General features: G+C 42.0%; 1 protein-coding gene across 13 annotated transcripts in view; it reads right to left on the bottom strand.

Moving 5' to 3' along the window:
• LOC109642385 (anoctamin-9-like) overlaps window positions 1-23,579 on the bottom strand; it is a 119,392-nt gene that overhangs the window by 54,062 nt on the left and 41,751 nt on the right. For all 13 annotated transcript variants that reach the window (XM_069522278.1, XM_069522092.1, XM_069521806.1 and 10 more), the window contains 3 exons: window positions 17,350-17,410; window positions 17,149-17,231; window positions 10,537-10,641 (listed from right to left, as the gene is read on the bottom strand). In XM_069522278.1, coding sequence (XP_069378379.1) covers window positions 10,537-10,641; window positions 17,149-17,231; window positions 17,350-17,410 — 249 coding nt within the window. The remainder of the gene's footprint in view (window positions 1-10,536; window positions 10,642-17,148; window positions 17,232-17,349; window positions 17,411-23,579) is intronic.

Genomic DNA, 23,579 nt, shown 5'->3' on the forward strand with positions numbered 1-23,579 from the left:
AAACTCTTACAGCTGAATTTTGGAGGAGTTGCAAGTGCCTGATTGTCTTTTCAGGAAGTGTTAAAGTCCATGGCTATAGTCAATTTTACTGGAGATAAAAGCATGAATCAGGTCCCTGACTTAGGCTATGTTTTTGAGGTAATAAAATACTTTCTGCAATTAAGGTATGTTGATTGTTTATTTTCTGCAAATAATACTGGTAAAGAAAGGCTTTACAGATTGAAGCTCTTGGTTGATTTGATAAAATTATAGTGAGGAGTCCAGCCAGGTTTTGGTTAAAAGTATAAAATTTAGATTATGTGCAGAAACCAGAATGTTGGCGAAAAAACATTTGTTTTTGAGGGATCTGATGTTAAATAGAGATAGTTTTTCTGTACATGCAATGGGTTATGTTTTAGGTGTTGACTAGTATCTTATATAATGCAAATTCAAGAGGTTGACTGTCCTACCTGAGTAACCTAGTTATTCTCTGTTGGAGAAAGATCTTATATTGAGAAGTCTGAAGTTAAAAGAGACTTATAATAGGAGCTGAATTTATAATAATGGTCTGTGGTTGAGTATGGGGAAAAACAACAGTAAGGTTATTTGGGTTTCTCTGCACATGTAGTCTAGTCTCAAACTGAGGTCTCTGAATTAATAATTGAAATTATAGGCATTTTACAATGCTCTACTGCAGTGGTCGCCAACCCGTAGATCGCGATCGACCGGTTGATCTCAACAGTCTTCACCGTCGATCTCTGTAACTCTCTGGACTCACAATCTGCGGTCGCTCTGCAGATCAGCTGTGGATAGGTTGTCTGTTGTTTACACCCACTGTGTGTCGCTACTGGCGGTGGAGCAGCAGGTTTATCTCCTGCATTTCCTTCAATATGAGTCGGATTATGCACTGAACTAAATGTCAGGACTCTACGGTATGAAGTCCTACATCTTCTGGTCTGTTGACAACAATCAAAGCCCTGTTAGAACAAATTAATGGATTCATAAGTGAAATGCTGGAGTGCTTTTACTTTGAAACGGGTTCAAGAAGTGTTGTAAATACGTTTGTGACATAGACAGATCAACTTGCATTAATTCATACTGAAATAATAAATATGACCCCCCTAAGTGGGTTTTTTGCTAGATATTGGGGCGGTAGATCTCTGCTTAGGTTTTGAAATTAAAAGTGATCTTGTGTGGGATGGAGGTATAGGGGCAAGTGTGAGGGGTGTACAGCCCTCAAAACAGAGATTTTTCAGACCTTTTTTTCAAAACTTCGAAATTTCCCAGAATGCATTGCAAATCACCAGCTAGATGGGAGAGAGATCCACAGATGTACTATTCTCTCTATTATTAGCTTCACCCAAGCTTCACACAGGCCTTCAACGTTTAGGTTGTTATGTGTGTCTGTCTGTCTGCGTGTGTGTGTGTGTGTGTGTGTGTGTGTGTGTGTGTGTGGGGGCCCATGTTAGTTCACTTTCTTAAGGAGGCAATAGTAAATCCTCTCCTGAAGAAAACCCCCCCAAACTCATCTGAAGTAAATAACTAGAGACCTGTCTCTCTTATTCCTTTTCGTTCCAAAGCACTTAAGCGTGCTATCTTTAATCAACTCTCCTCCTATCTTTACCATAACAATCTTGTTCATCCTTACCAGTCTGGTTCCTAGGCAGGCCACTCCACTGAGACTGCCCTCCTTGCAAGTCTCAGTGCAACTTCACACTGCTAGAGCAGCCTCTCTCTCTCCTCTGTCCTCAAACCTCTGGAGCTTTCTGCTGCATTTGACACAGTGAACCACCAGATCCTTATTTCCTCGCTTCAGGATCTGGGTGTCTCAGGCTCTGCTCTCTCCCTGCTCTCATCCTACCTCAATGACAACACTCCCCGGGCAACTTGGAGAGGATCTGTGTCAGAACCTCGTCCTCTCAATATTGGGGTCCCTCAAGGTTCTGTCCTGGGTCTTCTACTCTTCTCTCCGTACACCAACACTGTCGGCTCAGTCATTCCCTCACATGGCTTTTCCTACAATAGCTACGCAGATAACACCCAACTTGTCCTCTCTTTTCCCCAATCTAAAATATAGGTAGCAGCATGAATCTCTGCCTGTCTGACTGACATCTCTCAGTGGATGTCTGCACACCACCTGAAAATTAATCTTGACAAGACCGAAATACTTTGCATTCCAGGGAAAGGCTCTCCCACCCATGACCTGACTATTACCATTGACAACTCCGTGGTAGCCCCCACCCAGACTGCTAGGGACCTGGGTGTGACAATCGACAGTCAACTTACTTACCTTACTGCCAACATTCTGCAATAACCCGCTTGTGTAGATACATGCTGCGCAACATCATAAGTATACCTCCCCTTCTCACTCAGAAGGCGGCACAGGTTCTGGTCCAGGCTCTAGTCTACCTGCAAGTGCTATCCGACCACTGCAGCTCACTCAGAATGCAGCAACTCAACTGTCTTTAACTTACCTAAATTCACTCACATTACTCTGCTCCTCTGCTCTCTTCACTGGTTACCAGTTGCTGCCCACCTCCGTTTCAAAACACTAGTACTTGCGTACCATTTTGTGAACGGATCAGGTCCACTCTACATCCAGGAAATGGTCAAATCATACACCCCAGCCCTTCCACTCTGCTCTGCACCTGCCAATCGGCTTGCTGCTCCCTCACTGCAATCAAACCACCAAACAAAATCATGACTGTTTGCTGTCCTAGCTCCTAAATGGTGGAAAGAGCTCCCAATTAACACCAGGACAGGAGAAAGTCTTCACATCTTCTGCTGCAGAATAAAGACACATCTCTTCCGAATACACCTCGGTGAAGAAGATGAGGTCTAATAACCACAAAAGAAAATGTATCTATGTGTGTATATCTATATATATATGTGTATATATATACACACATAATATAGCACGCTGACTGGCAGACAAACAGAAACACAAACACACACACTGACTCAGCTGGCGTCTCTGACTCGCTACAGTTTAAACAGTGATTTCTTTGAAATGATGCCAGTATCAACACTGATGATCGCTACCTTTCATTTTCTCAAGCACGCATTCATTCATAAATTGAGCCTGTCCTAACTCCGCTCCCTCTCTTTCTCCCTCTCTTGCAGTGACACACACACCAACACATGCACTCACACACACACAGACTGTGTCATCGTACACATTTGTAAACTCAGACTGGGTAAAAATAACAGAATTTGTAAACTTATACAATGTACGGCGAGCCAGGGGAGATGGTGGGGCGCATTATGTTTGGCTCAATTCAGTGGGCAGAGCCCAGCATGAATGAGAGAGGAGTTGTAAATTACTGACAGAGCACATACAAAGTGTAAAACATAACTTTTTTATGATCCAAACATGTATGAAAAGATCCAAAGTTAACCTGCTTATTTAGGTTGAACTTGTTGACCAATATGCTTGTGTTGGGACCTGGTATCTGTGAACCATAGTTGGGCCTACATGTGTAGTCAAAAGCCTGACCACATGTCTCCTTTGTTCTGGAGACAAAGGACAGCTTCCAGAACTCAGTCTCCCAGGGAGCTTCATCTTCACACATAGGTGGTAAAACTGCTCCAGGAGACAACTCTCAACCACTATTGGTCACTGTGTGCACCATGACCCATGAGGTCACCAGGCCAATATAAGCCGAGTTTCCCCTCTGCTAGCTCTTTTTCCTCTTCTCTCGTCGCCCTTCTCTCGTCGGCCTCTTCCCCTCATGACCTCTCCTGGAGGAGTAGGGTCTGGCCCTGCTCTCCCAGCCAGGGAAACTGCCTCCCTCCACAAGCTCCTCAACTTCCAGCAGGCCTGCCTGGAGCAGACTGCTAAAACCTTCCAAAGGCAGTGACACGAGAGCCTGCCTAAGAACTTCAGCACAACTGGCCACGACACAAGGTCTGACCAGCAGATGCACAACAGGATCCACAAATCAACAAGACCACTTCACTGGACTTCGAACAGCACATCCAAAGAGGACCTTTCCCTCTTTTTCATGGACGGGTAACACAACTGGGCTTTATTATTACGCTAGGCTAAGCAAAGGACTGTTTAATAAACATATGTGGACGTCGGCCAAAGTCTTGTGATTCTCACAATGTGTTCATTTCTCAGATACGTCTTATAGATTTTGAGTTAGAAGCTTTTGTTTGAGGGGTGGTCTGAAACCAGTTTGAGTCTCCAAAGTGAGCACACAACAGGTGTTCCTCATCTAATCAGTGAGTATCCATGGCAACCCCATAGACTGACAGAGGGAAAGTCTCCTCTTTAAATTTACTAAACTCAAAATTTTCACCACGCTCTGCTTTGGCCTAGTGGTTAAGGCACTTGCATCATGTCACGTGAGTCTGGGTTCAAGACCGGGTGAGGGTGGTGGTTTTAGCTAAATTTTGAAAATTTAAATAAAAGTAAAAATAAGCCCCCCCCCCCCATAGTAACTGGATATTACCAAGAACATGTAATGGGCCTTTATTTTGAAAATAAGCCCCCCGCCCATTATAATAGAATGTTACCAGCAAACATGTAATGAGCCTTTATTTTGAGTATAAAAATAAACAACCCTCCCCCATTGTAATAGAATGTTATCAGGAAGTCTGTACAAAGCCTTTATTTTGAAAATAGGCCCCCCCACCCACGCATATTACAAGGAAACATGTACAGAGCCCATGTTTAAGCGTATAAATAAGCCCCCCAACCCCCCCCATAGTAACTGGATATTACCAGTAAACATGTAATGAGCCTTTATTTTGAAAATAAAAATTAACGACCTCCCCCCATTGTAATAGAATGTTACCAGGAAGTCTGTACAGAGCCTTTATTTTGAAAATAAGCCCCCCCAATAGTAACTGGATGTTACCAGGAAGTCTATACAGAGCCTTTATTTTGAAAATAAGCCCCCCCAATAGTAACTGGATGTTACCAGGAAGTCTGTACAGAGCCTTTATTTTGAAAATAAGCCACCCTACCCCCCCATATTACAAGGAAACATGTACAGAGCCTATGTTTAAGCGTATGAATAAGCCCCCACACACCCCCCATAGTAACTGGATATTACCAGTAAACATGTAATGAGCCTTTATTTTGACAATATAATAGTAATAGAATGTTACCAGGAAGTCTGTACAGAGCCTTTATTTTGAAAATAAGCCCCCCCCAATAGTAACTGGATGTTACCAGGAAGTCTGTACAGAGCCTTTATTTTGAAAATAAGCCCCCCCAATAGTAACTGGATGTTACCAGGAAGTCTATACAGAGCCTTTATTTTGAAAATAAGCCCCCCCAATAGTAACTGGATGTTACCAGGAAGTCTGCACAGAGCCTTTATTTTGAAAATAAGCCACCCTACCCCCCCATATTACAAGGAAACATGTACAGAGCCTATGTTTAAGCGTATGAATAAGCCCCCACACACCCCCCATAGTAACTGGATATTACCAGTAAACATGTAATGAGCCTTTATTTTGACAATATAATAGTAATAGAATGTTACCAGGAAGTCTGTACAGAGCCTTTATTTTGAAAATAAGCCCCCCCAATAGTAACTGGATGTTACCAGGAAGTCTGTACAGACCTTTTATTTTGAAAATAAGCCCCCCCAAAAGTAACTGGATGTTACCAGGAAGTCTGTACAGAGCCTTTATTTTGAAAATAAAAATGAACAACCCTCCCCCATTGTAATAGAATGTTATCAGGAAGTCTGTACAAAGCCTTTATTTTGAAAATAACCCCCCCCCCCCCCACCCATATTACAAGGAAACATGTACAGAGCCTATGTTTAAGCGTATAAATAAGCCCCCCAACCCCCCATAGTAACTGGATATTACCAGGAAACATGTAATGAGCCTTTATTTTGAAAATAGGCCCCCCCCATTGTAATAGAATGCTACCAGGAAGTCTGTACAAAGCCTTTATTTTGAAAATAAGCCCCCCTACCCCCCCATATTACAAGGAAACATGTACAGAGCCTATGTGTAAGCGTATAAATAAGCCCCCCCCCCCCCCCTCATAGTAACTGGATATTACCAGGAAACATGTAATGAGCCTTTATTTTGAAAATAAAAATAAACAACCCCCCCATTGTAATAGAATGTTATCAGGAAGTCTGTACAGAGCCTTTATTTGAAAATAAGCCCCCCCAATAGTAACTGGATGTTACCAGGAAGTCTGTACAGAGCCTTTATTTTGAAAATAAAAATGAACAACCCTCCCCCATTGTAATAGAATGTTATCAGGAAGTCTGTACAAAGCCTTTATTTTGAAAATACCCCCCCCCCCCACCCATATTACAAGGAAACATGTACAGAGCCTATGTTTAAGCGTATAAATAAGCCCCCCAACCCCCCATAGTAACTGGATATTACCAGGAAACATGTAATGAGCCTTTATTTTGAAAATAGCCCCCCCCCCATTGTAATAGAATGCTACCAGGAAGTCTGTACAAAGCCTTTATTTTGAAAATAAGCCCCCCTACCCCCCCATATTATAAGGAAACATGTACAGAGCCTTTATTTTGAAAATAAAAATAAACAACCCCCCCATTGTAATAGAATGTTATCAGGAAGTCTGTACAGAGCCTTTATTTGAAAATAAGCCCCCCCAATAGTAACTGGATGTTACCAGGAAGTCTGTACAGAGACTTTATTTTGAAAATAGACCCCCCCCCATAGTAATAGAATGTTACTAGGAAACATGTGATGAGCCTGGTTTTTCAAAATAAAACCCCCAAATAGTTACAGGATGTTCCCAGGAAGCCTGAAAAAGAGTGGATTTTCAAAATAAAACTCCCAAATAGTTACAGAATGTTCCCAGGAAGCCTGAAAGACGCTGGATCTTCAAAATAAAATGCCCAAATAGTTACAGGATGTCCCTAGGAAGTCTCAAAAATCCTGGACTTTCAAAATAAAACGCCCCAAATAGTTACAGAATGTTCCCAGGAAGCCTGAAAGACGCTGGATTTTCAAAATAAAACACCCAAATAGCCACAGAATGTATCCAGGAAGCCAGGAAGGTGCTGGTTTTTCAAAATAAAAGTCCTGGATGATGACAAGACCTTATCAGGAAGCAAGAAGGAGTCTGGATTTTCAAATCAAAAACCCCAGATAGTTACGGGATGGTCCCAGGAAGCCTGAAGGAGGCTGAATTTTTAAAATGAAATCCCATGGATGGTGATCAGACCTTAAAACATGGTTTCTCTCTGTCTCTGAAATTGGTCAAGTCTCTCTGTCATGGATCTGATCATGCATGATTGTAAAATCAAGCAGCTTTTGGAAATGTCTTTCGCTCTCACCGTCTCTCTCTCTCTCTCTCTGTCAACGTAATGTCTCTCTGAAATTGGATTTCATGTAAACCTGGATAATATGTGTCTCTCTGTCCTTCGTCTTAAAGGAAATGTCTCTGTGTTCGAAGCAACGCCGGCGACGAGCACAAGGCACCCATTCAAAATGTCTCGGCAGGAGAGATTTTCTAGTTTTAACCTACTGTCTATGCATGCGGGGATGCGGAATATTTATTTATTTATTTATTTTTGGGGGGACGTAGTCAAGGCGGGGGGCCGTTGTTGTTAAGGCGGCCGCCTTAACTATAAAGCGCTGCGGGAAATCCTGCCATTATTGTGCACTGATGCTCTAGTAAGATAAGATAAGCATCTGAGTCTTCATTTATACATTTATATCACAGAAGCTAGAGAGGAAGTGGCGTTCCACCAATCAATATGACCTTCACCTAGCCTGGAAGGATAGCTTGATGAATTACAACAAAGCACTTAGAAATGCCAGAACCTCTTACCATTCTTTATTAATAGAAGAAAATAAGAACAACCCCAGGTTCCTCTTCAGTTGTAGCCAGGCTGACAGAAAGCCACACCTCTACTAAACAATCTATCCCTCTAACCATAAGAAGCAATGATTTCATGAGCTTCTTTACAAATAAAATTATAACAATACAGACCCATATCCAACCTGCCCTTCATTTCCAAAATCCTAGAAAAAGCTGTTGCTAACCAGCTGTGTGATTACTTAGATAGTTTGCTGGACAAATTCCAGTCAGGATTTATATTCCATCACAGCACAGAAACAGCACTATTGCAAGTCACTAATAACCTTCTTATGTCATCAGATGATGGACTTGTCTCTGTACTCGTCCTGTTGGATCTTAGTGCAGCATTTGACACCATAGATCATAAGATTATGCTACAGAGACTGGAACATGTAGGGATCAAAGGCACGACACTAGACTGGTTTAAATCATATTTAGCAGGACCTTGGACCGAATATATGCTCTCCTTAGGCAACATCATTAGAAAGCACCATATACATTCTTACTTCTTAATTCAGACAAAACTGGGGTTGTTGTAATTGGCCCTAAACATCTCAGAGAAACACTGTCTGAACAGCCTTGGATGGTGTCAGTTTAGCCTCCAGCTCTACTGTGAGGAACTTTGGAGTTATGTTTGACCAGGACATGTCATTGGACCAACACATAAAACAAGTCTCTAGGACAGCTTTCTTCTACCTGCACAATATTAAGAAAATTAGAAACATCATCAGAGGGATGCTGAAAAACCAGTCCACACATTTGTTACCTCTAGACTAGATTACTATAAATCTGTAAAAATCTCCAGTTGGTCCAAAATGCTGCAGCACGAGTGCTGACAGAAACTTGAAGGAGAGATCATATTACTCCTGTCTTAGCTTCTCTACATTGGCTCTCTGTAAAATTCAGAATAGAATTCAAGATCCTGCTCCTCACATTTAAAGCCATTAACAATCAAGCCCCTTCATACATCAAAGAGCTGATAACACCATACTATCCAAATAGATCACTTCGTTCAAAAAACACAGGCTCTCGTGGTTCCAAGAGTCTGTAAGAGTAGAACAGGAGGTAGATCATTCAGCTACCAGGCTCCTCTTCTGTGGAACCAGCTCCCACTCTGAGTTTCGGAGGCAGACACCATCTTTGCATTTAAAGTTAAACTTAAAATGTTCATTTTTGATAAAGCCTACAGTTAGTTCTGGATCAGGTGAGTCCTGAACCATCCCTTAGTTATGCTGCTGTAGGTCTAGACTGCTGGGGGAACTCCCATCATCCACTGAGCACTTCTCCACTTCTCTCTGTCTCTCTGCCCCCCCACACTCATTTATTTATTTTAATACATGTCAATAACTATGTTACTTTTTTCTCCCATAGTCCCTCTCTCTTTTTTCTCTCATTTCAGATATCTCTGACCCCGTAACTCCAGGATAATGACTATTACAATTATTAACAACAATACTTCAGTAATTAATTATTATATGAATTGTGCCTGTTATCAATAATAATTAATAGTCTTTACACTGTTACTGTTTACATTTTAAGTCAGATTTTAAGTGTTCCTGGTCTCTCTGGCCTCTCTCTCCCCCCCCTCCTCAACATCTCTCTCTCCCCTCTTTTCCACCCATCTCTCCTCTACTCCACTTTTTGCTCACCCCAACCGGTCGAGGCAGATGACCGCCCACATTGAACCTGGTTGTGCTAGAGGTTTCTCCCTCATAATGAGGGAGTTTTTCTCTCCACAGTCGCCAAAGTGCTTGCTTATTGTGAGAACTGTTGGGTTTTCTCTATATTAATAAAATTTCAAGGTCTTGTCCTTCTATGTAAAGTGCCTTGAGATAATGTATGTATATTTTGATTTGGCGCTATACAAATAAAATTGAATTGAATTGAATGATGTGGGTTTGGCACTGCTGCTAATTTTAATACATCTTGTGGACAAAGAAACTGTTATAACTTGGCTCCACATCATCAGATCTTTCTGAAATTATAATTTCTGAAATTGTTATTGTTTTCATGCCTGAAGACAACTAGAGGCCAAATATTAGTCTCGGTCATTCTGCCTATCTGGATCAGGAAATGCCTATTTCGTACTTTGAGATTTTCCTCCTAGCAGATTCAACAGATGTGCCTCAAATCTGATCAGATTTAGTCCTAAAACTCTGATGATGCTCCAAAATAAAACATGTAAATACAAATTGAACATGCAAACAAGTTATTTACTATGAAACAGGAAGCTGTTTTTTGTCTAGTAAGTTTGAAAACTCAAAAATTGGAATCCGATGGGGTTGTTTGGCAAGAGTGTGACAAGATACTTACAAATTTCAACAAAGTAATTCTTTCAGTAAGTTTAGTAGCTGCTAGCAGTCCATCGTGACATTTTGGATGTCACAATGACAAATCAAGACGCTTATGAGGAATGGTACTTGCAGCTTTCATGAGAATTGTTCCTTTCTTTCATTTGTTTGTTTTTTGTCTGTGGTTCCAGACAGGTCCCTCTCTTGAGCTGATGGAATTGATGGCCGCTTAATAGGATGGGTGATTGTTGGCAGTCGATGTATGTGTTCTCCATGCAACCTCTCATTTGGATTGTTCTCTTCATAGTGGAGGTGCTCAATAAAACAGAAGTAAATTGACTGCTGGAGGTTTGTGTAGAGTGAGTTAATCTATGGAAGTTTTCAGATATCCTGGACAGCATAGAGACATGGCTGTCACAGTTTGTGTGAGCAAATGTGTCTTACCATTAGAGTTACAAGAATGAGGACCAGAGTGCTGCGCAGGTAGGAGTGTCTGAACTGTTTGGGCGTACAGTTTGGATTGTTGACTATTTCCAGAATCAGCTCTTCCTGTTAACACAAACACACACACAGTTGAATAGGGAGTGATAGAAAAAGCCCTGTCTATAAAAGTGCTGTGTATGTGAAAGGGTGGATGTGGCGTATGCTGTAAAGCACTTTGAGAGGTTGATAATACTGGAAAAGCACTACATACAGGCAATTTACCATTTACTCACGATACCGATGGTGACATTTCATGCATTGTCAAAATCAATATTTCATAATCAAATGTATGGAAATGTAAGCAGGAAAAAAAATTCTAAAAATAAAAGCAATGGGACAGACCTTGGCAGCAGTGCCAATTGTGTGTGAAGAACAAATTTACAGTTATGTAATAAATTACATTAAAACACAGTGGCTTCAGAGGAATTTACATACTCTTTAACTGCACTGTGTAGTATATTTTACCGTAAATTCATAAAATACCATATTTTCCCACTATTTAACATCCAGAAAAAAATCCAAATGTTTAATCTGGAGAGTGGTCAGAAGGAAGAGTGAATGCAGCCAAATAAAGATGGGTACTTGCTCCAGTGTTCAGCACTAAGGCAATCCAATACATACATCATGTCTGCACTTCACAAGGAGGAGTAGGTGCTAGCTGTTAAGGAGACTGAGATTTTGGAGTGCCTCTGAGTTAAATGGTTGTATTTATATAGCGCTTTTCTAGTCTTGATGACCACTCAAAGCGCTTTACAGTACAGTTTGCCATTCACCCATTCACACACACATTCATACAGTATTAGCTCTGCCCTTCTATGGGGCAATTCCAAGGACACTGATGCAGATGGGAAGACTGGGCATTGAACTTCCGACCTTCTGGTTGGAGGACGACTTCTCTACCCAGTTGGTGGACTTTAGACTTTATTGTGTTGCATTTGTTTTGCAGGCAGGCAAAAAAGCAAAAACTCACATGAAGAAACACAGGCACACAGACTGAGCGAAAGAAAGAAAAACATTAAAATAAATAAATACAGCGTCCGTTTTGGTATGGAGTTTTCCAGGAGGTCCACCTCAACTTCACCTTGACGTTACCCATAAGACATGTTACTTTTATTTCTACATGCCTGAAGTGAGTTGTGACATTCTAAGATAAGATAGACTTTATTCATCCCACACTGGGGAAATTTTGACATTACAGCAGCAGAAGGGAATAAAGATAGAGAAAAATAAAATAAAAGTAAAAAATAAAAAAATAAGATATAATACCGTAAATTACCAAATAATAGCCGGGGCGTTTATTTGTTTTAATCACTTAACAGACCAGGCGTTTATTTGGGACCAGGAGGCAGTTTGGGACCAGGCGGCAGTTTGGGACAGGCGTTTAATTTCTTCCTAACAAAATCCTTCTGGGTAATAGTTGTACGTCTGCTGCAAGTGAAGTTGTTGCAGCGGAGGAAATGATGTAGCCAACCAGCACTCTCCGTAAACTCCTCATCTCTGCTGCCGCTCACGGTGGCGTACATTTGTTTCGCCATCTCCCTGATCATTTTATGGGACACTCTCTCGTGGCATGACCGTTGCTGATAACCCATTCCCGCATGTTTATCTCAAGCTCCTCGCTAGCCTTCTTCCTACCTCCACCAGGCAGCCTTGCCCTTTTGCTGTCCTCCTCGGACAGACGCTGAAGCTCAGTTTTATATTTTCGCCAATCTCTCACTCTCTTGGGGTCGACAGAGAAACGTCTAGCGCCTTCTTCTCCCGAGTTTTCCTCTGCATATTTTACGACAGAATGTTCAAATTTCAAGTCGTACTTTTTTTTCTGTACCGGAGCCATGGCGATCATCAGAAAGCAAGTGAAAAAGACGAAGAAGAAAAACCTGCAGTGTCAGTGGTCATGTCTTCTTATTTGATTTTTTTATAAATAAATTAGACCCGGCATTTATTTGGAACCAGCGGTTATTTATCAAAATATACACCTGCATCCGGCGTTTAAAGGGGACCCTGCGGTTAATTGAAACCTGGCTATTATTTGGTAATTTACGGCATATAGAAAAAATGTAAACAATATACAAAGATACCAAAAATTCACAGTGATATTGCACATGGGAAGTGGAAAATATACATTGGATGTCACAATTCAAAAATTTAACAATTCAAAAAGTATTGCACATACACCTAAACACAACATCACACAACAGTCATGAAGGCTCACATACTGTGGCCTGTCTGTGAGGTAGTCGGTGGTCCATGCAGCCAGATTGTGGTCAACTCCCGCTCTTCCCAGTTTCCCCCTCAGCAGTGCAGGTTGGATGGTGTTGAAAGTAGTGGAGAAGTTGAAGAACATGACTCTCACAATGCTCCCAGGGTTGTCCAAGTGAGAGAGGGATCTGTGCAGCAGGTATAGAACTGCATCGTCTACCCCAGTGCCTGGATAATACGCAAACTGCAGAGGATCCAGTTCAGCGCTCATAAGGGTCAGTAAGTGGTTTTCATCATGTGAGAGGTCAAGGCAACTGGTCTGTAGTGGTTAGGCTCTCAGAGCTGGTCTGCAGCAGTCTGGAGCACAGTCCCTGAGCAGTCTCGGGCTGATATCATCCGGGCCAGCCACCATTCTTGCCTTGATCCTCCTAAGCTCCCTCCTCACCTGATCTGTTGTGATGCAGAGTGTAGTTAATGGGGGGGGGGCAAAGCTGACTGAAGAGGGTGGGGGATGGAGGCAAGTGCAGCTATTGGTGAAGATGATTTCATCGAGCAGGAGGGGGGGGTGTAACAGGTCAGTGCCATGGAGGGTAGAGGAGGGGGTAGGTGTGGAGTCAAATCTTTTGAAGAACAGATTCAGACCACTCCATCTCTCCTGTTTCAAGGCCTTTCCCACTGTCCTTGCTGTGGCCGCACATTGTTTTAAGGCCTCTCCACACCACTCTGGCGTTATTTTGCTGGAGACGTTCCTCCAACTTCTTCCTGTAGCTGACCTTTCCCCTTCTGATCTCAACTTTCAGCTCCTTCTGGACCCTCTTCAGCTTTTCATTGTCTCTACTTCTTGGTTGGGGGATGTTTATTCACCATGGGTATGTAGTCTGTGCACAGGTAGACCAGGTTGTAATCAGAGCAGTAGGGGGAGGGGGAATGAGCTGTATGCATTCTTTACATTTACATACATCAAGTCCAGGATTTGATTTTTTCTGGTGAAGCAGTTCACAAACTATGTGAATGTTGGATGGGCGGGGGACAGGGAAGCGTGATTGAAGTCACCAGAGATGAGGAGGAGGGCGTGGAGGTGCACAGTCTGCAGCCTTGACACAACGGTGTGAAGCAGCTCGCAGGCAGCGGTGGCATCAGCTGATGGGGGGATGTATGCAGTTATAGTGATAACATGCGAGAACTCCCGCGAGAGGTAATATGGCCATATGCTTACCACTAGAAGCTCTGTGAAACACATGATGCTCGCCTCCCGGTACTCCCTCTCTTAGCTGGAAAGTTCCACTAGCTCAGTCATTGTATTGGGGAGTGATCTTACGTTTCCCATGATGACAGAAGGTAAGCATGGTTTATACCTCCTTTTCTTCTCCCGGCACTTAACTCTAGCTCTGCAGCCCCTCTTCCTTCTTCTGATCTCACAGGGGATCTCTGGTCTTTCCGTGGGGAGTAGCCTGGGTACGCTGAGCGCCAACAGCTGGTCACGGGTGTAAACAATGGAGCCCCGGCTGAAGGGGTCGCCCAATGCTGTATCAAAGAGTCCGGTTATGATTAAAAAAAATGTATCTACCCTCTGCGTTAGTGCATCCACAGGAGCATAAACTCTGCTGAAGTTGGGCTTAAAAACAAAGCATAAAAACATAAAGACAAAAACACACAGGAGAGGTTGGAGCCGCTGTAACAAGCTGCCACTCTGGCAGCGCCATCTGCTCACTGGTCCATTCTGGCATGGTGGAAAAAGGCTCCCCTTTCCACCACATATTCCTGCCCTACATGGTTACTCATAAAAAGATTACTTTGCAAAAATATTTAATGTCCCGCTTTCCTCAATAGCCCCCCTAAAGTTAAAAAAAGTCATATTTCGGGCCCAACTGACAATGCGAAGGCCCTATTGAAATTGAAATGATAATTAGGGCCCGAGCATGACAGTGCACGGACTCTATAGAAACCGTGTTGATTATCCTTCTATCTTCTTCTTAGAAATTAATTGCTTTTTTGTGAAATTCATCATACTCTATAACGCACCAAAATTTGTGGGCATGTCAGATCTGGTGAAAATGTACCTATTTAAATGTGCTCAGGAACATGCGCTACCTACATATTTTGGTCTTCCCACCCCTTTATTTTCTACTACAGTTATGAAAATTGGCACGTGTGTATCATTCCCAGATGCACATAAAATCCTCTTGACACTCTTAGCCAACCCCAACAGGATGTCAGTCATTTTGATTTGAAAATGAAATTTGGCTTGAATTTTGGCATTTTCACAAATGCTACAAAATTGTCCTCTGTAGGGGAAGACAGCCAGTTACTGGGCAAAATAGCTCTGTGTGCGTTTTGCGCACCACAGGAAGGATAAATGTTTCACTTCCTGTGTCTGTCATGCAAAACGATTTTGGGGCTGATTGGACAATGCACAGTGGGGTTGCAACAACTTCAGTTTAAAGCTAATCAGTTGGTGGCGCTATCACTGTCCCTACATACAGACTAAGAGATCTGTTCAGGATGGGACTCTGATCGTGTGACAGAATTTTGGGGCTGAGTGGTCAATGTACAATGGAGTTTAAAAAAAGCTTGCTGTTGCACATGGAATCAGTAAGTGGTGCTATGACCCTGTATTACTTTTGACACATGGAGCTGTTCAGGCTGGGACTGTGATCATTGCTTTAAATTTTAGTGCCGATTAGAAAATGCACAGGGGAGTTATGACAACTTCGTCTCCTTTGGCGAAGGATCAACCTTTGCCACACCTCGTTTTTTTCACGGTTTGAAAAAATTTCACAATTCTGACCATGTTCTTATGGCATGTCTGAGCTCATTTGAGCCGTGCATTGTAAAGCATCCAGCAGAATAACATCAAAGTATGATATATTTCACTTCCTGTCGCCAGCAGGTGAATGTGTCGATGAGTCAATATTGACATATGGATTTGTTCAAAAATCTGTCACATGATCAGAGTCCTGGCCTGAACAGCTCCATATGTTAAGTCAGGGTCATAACGCCACCTACTGAAAATATATGTAGACATTATTTTATTCCGGGCCTGACAGATATTGTATTTTCCACTTTATTAGGCACACCTGTTCAATTGCTTGTTAACACAAATAGCTAATCAGCCAATCACATGGCAGCAACTCAATGCATGTAGGCATCTAGACGTGGTGAAGGTGACTTGCTGAAGTTCAAACCGAGCATCAGAATGAGGAAGAAAGGGGATTTAAGTGACTTTGAGCATGGCATCGTTGTTGGTGCCAGACGGGTTGGTCTGAGTATTTCAAAAATGCCTTGTTGATGTCAAAGGTCAGAGGAGAATGGGCCGAGTGGTTCGAGATGATAGAAAGGCATCAGTAACTGAAATAACCACTCGTTACAACCAAGGTGTTGAGGAATTTTCGTATATCCTCACACATTACTGTATATGCCACTTTATTATTATGTATATACTGTATAATGTATATTACATTATATTTGTACACCATTAAGAGAAGAGTGCTGGTTAATTCCACAGATACTCCCTTCTCTCTCTAAGCAGTAACCAAGGTCAAGTTATAGATAAAGGACTGACCAACCAACAGTACATTGTAGTGTCTACACTTAGGGACTTCTAGCCATTCATTGATGTGCTGTTAGAATGGGTGACGTAAGTAGAGGAAGATAAATGGGAATGCTGTGTGGGACATCTTTAGACTTGGGGGTGACAATTGCTCATGTTACTTTGTTGGTGTTTGTATATTGTTCCACCTTCTGGTCTCCTTGATGCATCAAGTCTACATTAAAATTGTCTGCATAAGACATCAGCTTCTGCCTGAGTTCTCCTTTCACCAGCTTCCAGAAAACTTCCATATAAGTATGGATGTAGCACAAGTCAAGGTTTCTGGACAGAGGATGTCACATCTTGTACAGATTATTAAACCCACAGAGGCAATTTATGGATATGTTTAATGCTTGTGGATTCATATTAATAGTTTCAAAATGTGTTTCCTTATCAATGATATGCTTTTACAAGATCTAAGTTCAACAGTCATCTTTAAAACTGGACTCTTTCATTACATCGTAAATGGTAAATGGTATTTATATAGCGCTTTTCTAGTCTTGAAGACCACTCAAAGCGCTTTACACTACAGTTTTCCATTCACCCATTCACACACACATTCATACAGTGCTTCTATAGCTAGCACTTTTTTTGAATTTCTATTGGGCAGTTTTGGGGTTCAGTATCTTGCCCAAGGACACTTTGGCATGCAGATGGGAGGACTGGGGATCGAACTTCCGACCTTCTGGTTGGAGGACGACCGCTCTACCCCCTCAGCCACAGCAGATACAGATTTGTCTTTAAATAATGATAAAGTATCTGTGAGAAAAAAAGCACCAAAGTACCTCATCTTCACACCAGTCATAGACATTCCACTGAGAAACGTGTCTGGCTCTATGTCTCTTCCAAAGCTCCAGGAACAGAGTAGCTGAAAACACAGATAAAAACCAGTTGAAGAGTAAACAAATCATCATCGTCATAACATTGGACATGCCTTTACATCATATTACATATCAGTATAACTCAAATTGGAGCAGGTGACTCACCCCAGATTGCCATGAACATAGCAAAAGCCACAGTGCCCTCATTGTCAAATAGATGACTGACCTGTGTGGATATATACGTAACATGAATAAAAGCATCAGAGGGGCAATGCATAGCCTGCACATGCTGTGTGATACCCCAACATAACAATAATGCCATTTCATAATGAGTGCATTGATATCATATGATGACAAATGATTAATCTATGCACGTACGATCTAGATTGTGTCTCCAACCTTACTGGTTGCATTTATTAACATTAATGCATTTATCCTTTGAAGGTTGTGAGTGAGCTAGAGCCAATCTCAGTACACTGGGCAAGAAGGGTATACACAGTACATAATTTAAAATTATAGCTAACAACAATTGCTGCAGTCTTACATGCTTCAATACGACGAAAACAATCAATGACTGATCCAAAAAAAAAAGATTAAATCTGGAGTATTAAATATTAGGTTACTTATAACTCAATCTCTACTAGTCAATGACCTGTGTTGAGGCCCTGCCTATTATGTTGTCCGAGCCCAACCACCTCCTGAAACCCCTCATATAGAAATTAGTCTAGAATTAATACATTAATTTTAATTAATTGATTTTTTTATGTGACACTGACCCCCCCCCCCCCCCCGAGTTGTTTTTTCCTTCAGGTGTATTTTGATTTTATTTTTTGTATTGTCTTTTTTCTGACTTTCTCCATCACTAGGATCCATCCCTAGCAGGCTTTAACGCTACACCTGATAATTTAATCTTTAATCAGATTAAAACATATTCCTCTAAGCACAGGCAGAGGAAGGGGGTTGCAGCAATTTTCAAATCTGACTTATTAATAAACCCCTCACCTGTAGGTTTTTGTAGGTCATTTGAAAAACGCATTCTCTACCTCATAGAGCCAAAATGAATATCACATAGGTCTTTTCTATCCAAATCACTTGCTCTATAGAATAACATAAATAGTTTTTTAGCTTTATGTTAATTAAAAACAAGTTTAAGATCAGCAAGGGTTGTTTGCATAAAATGTAAGGACTGTAGAAAGTTCTCCTTAGCTAACAGCTGAATCTGCGATACAAAACAATATTGTGTCATCAACATATAAATGTGTGTGGCAATAGGTTAGGGGTGAAAATATGTTATTAATATAGATTTGTGGAGAGGTCAACAAAGATGGGGCAAAATGTTTTTTCACATCTAATGCTTACTAATGTGATTGCTGAAATTGTGCCGTGCATAGACCTAGAGCACAGATTGATTTCAGTTTTACAGACATAGAACAGAGTTGATAGTGAGATTTTCCTCAAGTGCATCACTCCTATCTCCACCCTTGTGAAAAGCAACCAAAAGAGCAGTTTCATGGGCTCTAAATACAACACCATTATAAATTGAAAGGTTAAAAATGTGAGTTATCTGCTCAGCATTTAAGAGACCAGAAAGACAAAGAAAAAATGCGTCCAAATTGTTTTTATGAATATCTAATGTTAACTTAGAGGCATGATCTCAAGAGGATGTATTTCTAAATTAATAGAAGGATGGTCAGTATTTTTACAAGGGTCTCCACCAAAGATGTCACCCCGATTACGTGTGAGGTACAGTATAAGCAAACTTGGCATCAGTAGGTACGATTATTATATTATTATTCTGATACAGAGGAAACTTTTTGTTTAAAAAATATCCAAAGATTATTCAACACCAGGAATACCAGATAGATTATGCCACTGCTTTTTCGTTGAAATTTCTTTAATTTAAATTTCCTATTCCAAAAACACCACTTGCAAGGATTTTCTCACTCCTATTAATTGACACACCCAGCAGATCCGTCTGCAGCACTTTATCTCCCCCCTCTGGATCATTCCTTGAAAACAGCACCTGTTGGCTTTGAGCCCCCCCGATTCCATAACTAGGAAAGTCCGCTTCTTCAATGAAGTCACTCATTGCATCCCCGGAGCCACAGTCCCAGTCATCCTTGAAAAACTACTAGGGCACCCAGCCCACTGCCTCCGCTTTGTTGACAACTTAAATTTGTTCTGGGGGCATTCTTCATTCTTAACAAATGACAGGCTCCATCCCAATGCACTGGGCAGCAGAATGCTAGCGGCTAACATACAGCACGCTGTACACTATACTGCCTGAGTTTTACCCCCACCAGCCCCCCCAAATGGCCGCAACAGCCATCAACTAATCAATATAAACAGCACATTCCACCCCTCTCCCACACACCAGGTACTTATTATATTGATGTTATTAACTATAGGCCAAACAAAAAACGTATAAACATATATACTTATACCCCTTCGCTGGCCAGAGTGTACCTGTGCGACTGGCTCTCCTCAATGGGAGGTCCCTTTCTAAGTCTTTTATACTGAATGACCTAATTTCTTCCTCTAATTTAGATTTTCTATTCCTAACTGAGACCTGGTTGTCTCCTTGCAATCACACCCAGCTGCTAGAGCTCTGCCCACCAAACTAAGAATATTTAATCACTCCCAGAGACAATGGCCGGGGGGGTGGTCTAGCTGTTGAAAAAATGCCTTACTTGCTGCAGCTCCCCTCCAGTCCTTGGTCTAGTAGTTTATCGCACTCCCAAACCAAATGTAAATTTTTCACCCGAATTCTCTGAACTTTTATCTTTCATTGTCTTAAACTATGATGGAGCTATCATTGTTGGTGATTTTAACATCTACATTGATGACCAAACGAATGGTTTTGCAACTGAATTCTGAAACATCACAGAGTCTTTTAATCTAGTCCAACATGTGACTGGTCCTACTCATAACCATGGCCACACATAAGATCTAGTCTTTACCCTTGGTCTGAGCATCAATTCCCTGACCTTAGAGGATGTATTTGTCTCTGGCCATCTCTGTGTTAAGTTTGAGTCCTTAACCCATCAACTAAAAAGCTCACGCATCTTAAATTAACATTTATTCAGCACGCCTTCCAGTCTCTCACACTGGTGTGTTTACAAACACCCCCATCTTCCTCTAGTGTACCTTCTCAGGATACCACTTCCCATGCTGACCTGTGTAGTGCTCATGCGCAAAGTCGTGTGCTGCCTGTTACGAGTGGTCCCGATACCCAACCACTTTTTCTATACTTTTCTTAGACTTAACTTTCTTTCTTCGAGTGTTGGGATCATACTTCACATCGAATAATCATGTGGTTTGTCAGAGTTTTGGTGTTTTTGTTAGCTGCAACACAACTCTACACCGGCACAGCGGCGCAGCAACTCCTTGCTGCCCGCATTGTTTACATCAGGGATCAGCTGATCGACCTGAAGCCAATGCCTTCGGTGACCACAGACTACAATATTTCGGCTGAAATCTTGAGATGGATACACAGGGGATGCAGAGGAAGTAAAAAAACTAGGCAGGAAAAGGGAGGTTGTGAAACAACGGAGACTTATCGAGAAGAGTTATAAGCCGAGTCTTCCCTCCGTTGTTATGGGAAACGTGAGATCGCTGGGGAATAAGATGGATGAGCTGACTGCACTGACCCAAAGTCAGAAGGAGTATTGTGAGTGTAGTTTAATGTGCTTTACGGAGACATGGCTGCACCAGGATGTTCCTGACAACAACACCACCATCAAGGGCTTCCACACAGTGCGCAGGGACAGAGACAGCATCCAGAGCGGTAAGCGCAAAGGAGGGGGGCTTGCCGTTCTTGTAAACAGCTGGTGGTGTAACCCCATCGCACATCACCGTGAAGGAGCGCATCTGCAGCCCGGATGCTGAACTGTTTGCTGTCGGACTCCGTCCATATTATCTGCCAAGGGAGTTTTCTCACGTTATCATGGTGTCATCCACAGAACATGTAAACAAATGGACAGGATGTCTCCTCCACTGAGTGAAACTACAGGAGGGTAATAAATACCTTTGCATGCTTAGTGGGAGGGGGCTGAGAGTTATAAGAACACGGATTCTCCTATGTTCTTTGTTCATTTGTGCATCTCATTCAGGTGATGTGTACTGATGAGTCCATCTGCAGATGCTGAATTAAACTTTCAGAAAGAAGTGTTTGACTTTGTGCTTGTTTCACAGAAATTGCCACCACAATTTTGGCGTTGTCGGCAGGATCACTCGTGTGAGAGGACACTCTGGATCTCAAGGCTGAAAGGTAAAACTGCGCAGGGAGTCTGGGACTCTGACCTCAACCTCCCTGACAAAAGAGGGTAGAGACGTGAGGGCCTGATGCCTGAGAACCAAAGAGCGCTCTCACTGCTGTGATCCAGCGGACCAAGTAGCACAAAGACACTGTCTTTCTGGGAAGACAAATTCAGAAGGGAAACGATTCTCTCACAGGGTGAGTGACAGACGTGTCTGCGTGGCAAGGTTTGGAACCGATATAGAATCAAGGAAGCTTCGGGTGATCTTGGAGATCACGAGTGGTCTTGGAGACCACAGAGTTAATATAGAATAAGCCTGTTGATGATCTTGGAGATCACGTAGTTATTAGAATAAACAGGTTGGTGATCTGAGAGGAGGTCACAAAGTTAAGGAGTAGTGTTTGTTGATTTTGATACACAACAAACTATTATATAATATAGTAATAGAATATTGCACTGGAGGTGTGGCTGGGAAGGAAGGACAGAGACCCGAGCCAGGATCATCTCAGCGCTGCAATCAATCTGGTAAGAATATCTTGCAATATCTGCATACATAGTATTAAGGAGAAGTGTGTCTAGAGGTGTTAAAAAAGACGAGTTAATATTAAAGTAAACTAAAAAAAAAAAAAAAAAGAGTGAGAGAGGAGTTCTTAATCTCCTATAACAAAAAAAAAGGTAAGTACATTTAAGTACTTTAGGGATGAATTGGTTTTTGAGGTTATTAAGAAAGAATTAAATCCTAAAATAAATAAAACATTTTTTTTTTTAGAAATATAGATTTAAACGGAAGAGAACGGATTGAAATAAATTAGGAAATTTCTAATGTCTTTTCCCATGTTAGCGTAATTTTGGTTCCTAGAAATTTTGTATTCTGTTTTGACAGATTAAAAAATACAAATACAAATAAAATAAGAATTGTGTTAAAGCTGCTGGGACAACCAATTAAAGAAAATGGGTTTAAACCTTAGTAAGGAAGATAAGGATACTGTTGATCCACCTCAGTTTTCTTCTCCCAATATTCAGTATATGTTAACGAATTATGGTAAATGTAGTACTGATCAGTTCAGGGTGTGGGTGAAAGACTGTGGGTTCCCGAGCACGGGAAGTTTAAGTTTAAACCAGTTGCAGCAACTAAAAATTAAATTGCTAGTTAAGGAAGAACGAAGCAAAGAGGAAAAGATAAAGGGGAAAAGAAAAGTAGAGATATTTGTGCCAGATTGGGGAGCGTATGAATGTTGGTTAGCTGAAGCAAATATCAGGAATAGAAAACAGAAGGCAGGGACAGAACTAATCTCCAAGTCTCAGTGTGTCCGACTAGATCCTGATCTGGACTCAGCTCCACCGAGAGGACAACCACAGCCAGCAGCGGTACAGCGTGATGGCCATCCGGATATTCAGCTGGTACCGGTGCAGAGGGCGCAGGCAGCAGCTCCAGTCATCCCCAACATCTATCCAGACCTTGACCTCACCGCACCGGACGGGGTAGACAGGCCTCCAGCATACACCACTCCATATGTGGCAGCCCATACTCCGCGGCGCACCCGGAAGGGGACAATTTATGGTTTAAATGCAACCCCGCAAGCACCGATGGTGGAAGTGGCGGCAGGAGATGGGAACACTCAGCTGATTTACAGACCATGGAAGTTCAGCGATATGAAGGAGTCGAGCACTTCATTTCTCCCACAAGTGTTAAGTGGGGGAGAGCGGTGCAACTGGATGTTTGCAGTTCAAACCTACCAGCACTGAATTACAGAGACTGCTGATGACTCAGATGGGTTCTCAGTACTCGAAGGTGACAAGAATTTTCCCTGCACAGGAGTGGAGAATGGTCAATCCAGCATGGGGCCATGCCAATAATGAAGAGTATAGGCAATTCATAACAGAACTGTGCAATGAGATAAGAGCAGTTTTTCCCGCAAGAATGGGTATGGGGACAATATCTGCATGTAAACAAGGTGAAGATGAGAATGTGACTGAATATCTTCACAGATTCTCAGAGATCCACACTGCAAATAGTGGACTCGAAAAACCAAATGCTATGGGGGGACAGAATCCTATCACCCCATGGGAAGCTCATTTGAGAGATCGCTTCATCCATGGCATGAGGCCAGAAATCAGTGAGATGGTGCAAGCAAG

Source organism: Paralichthys olivaceus, chromosome 1 (assembly GCF_024713975.1).
Source record: "Paralichthys olivaceus isolate ysfri-2021 chromosome 1, ASM2471397v2, whole genome shotgun sequence".
In the NCBI taxonomy this organism is placed as follows: domain Eukaryota; kingdom Metazoa; phylum Chordata; class Actinopteri; order Pleuronectiformes; family Paralichthyidae; genus Paralichthys; species Paralichthys olivaceus.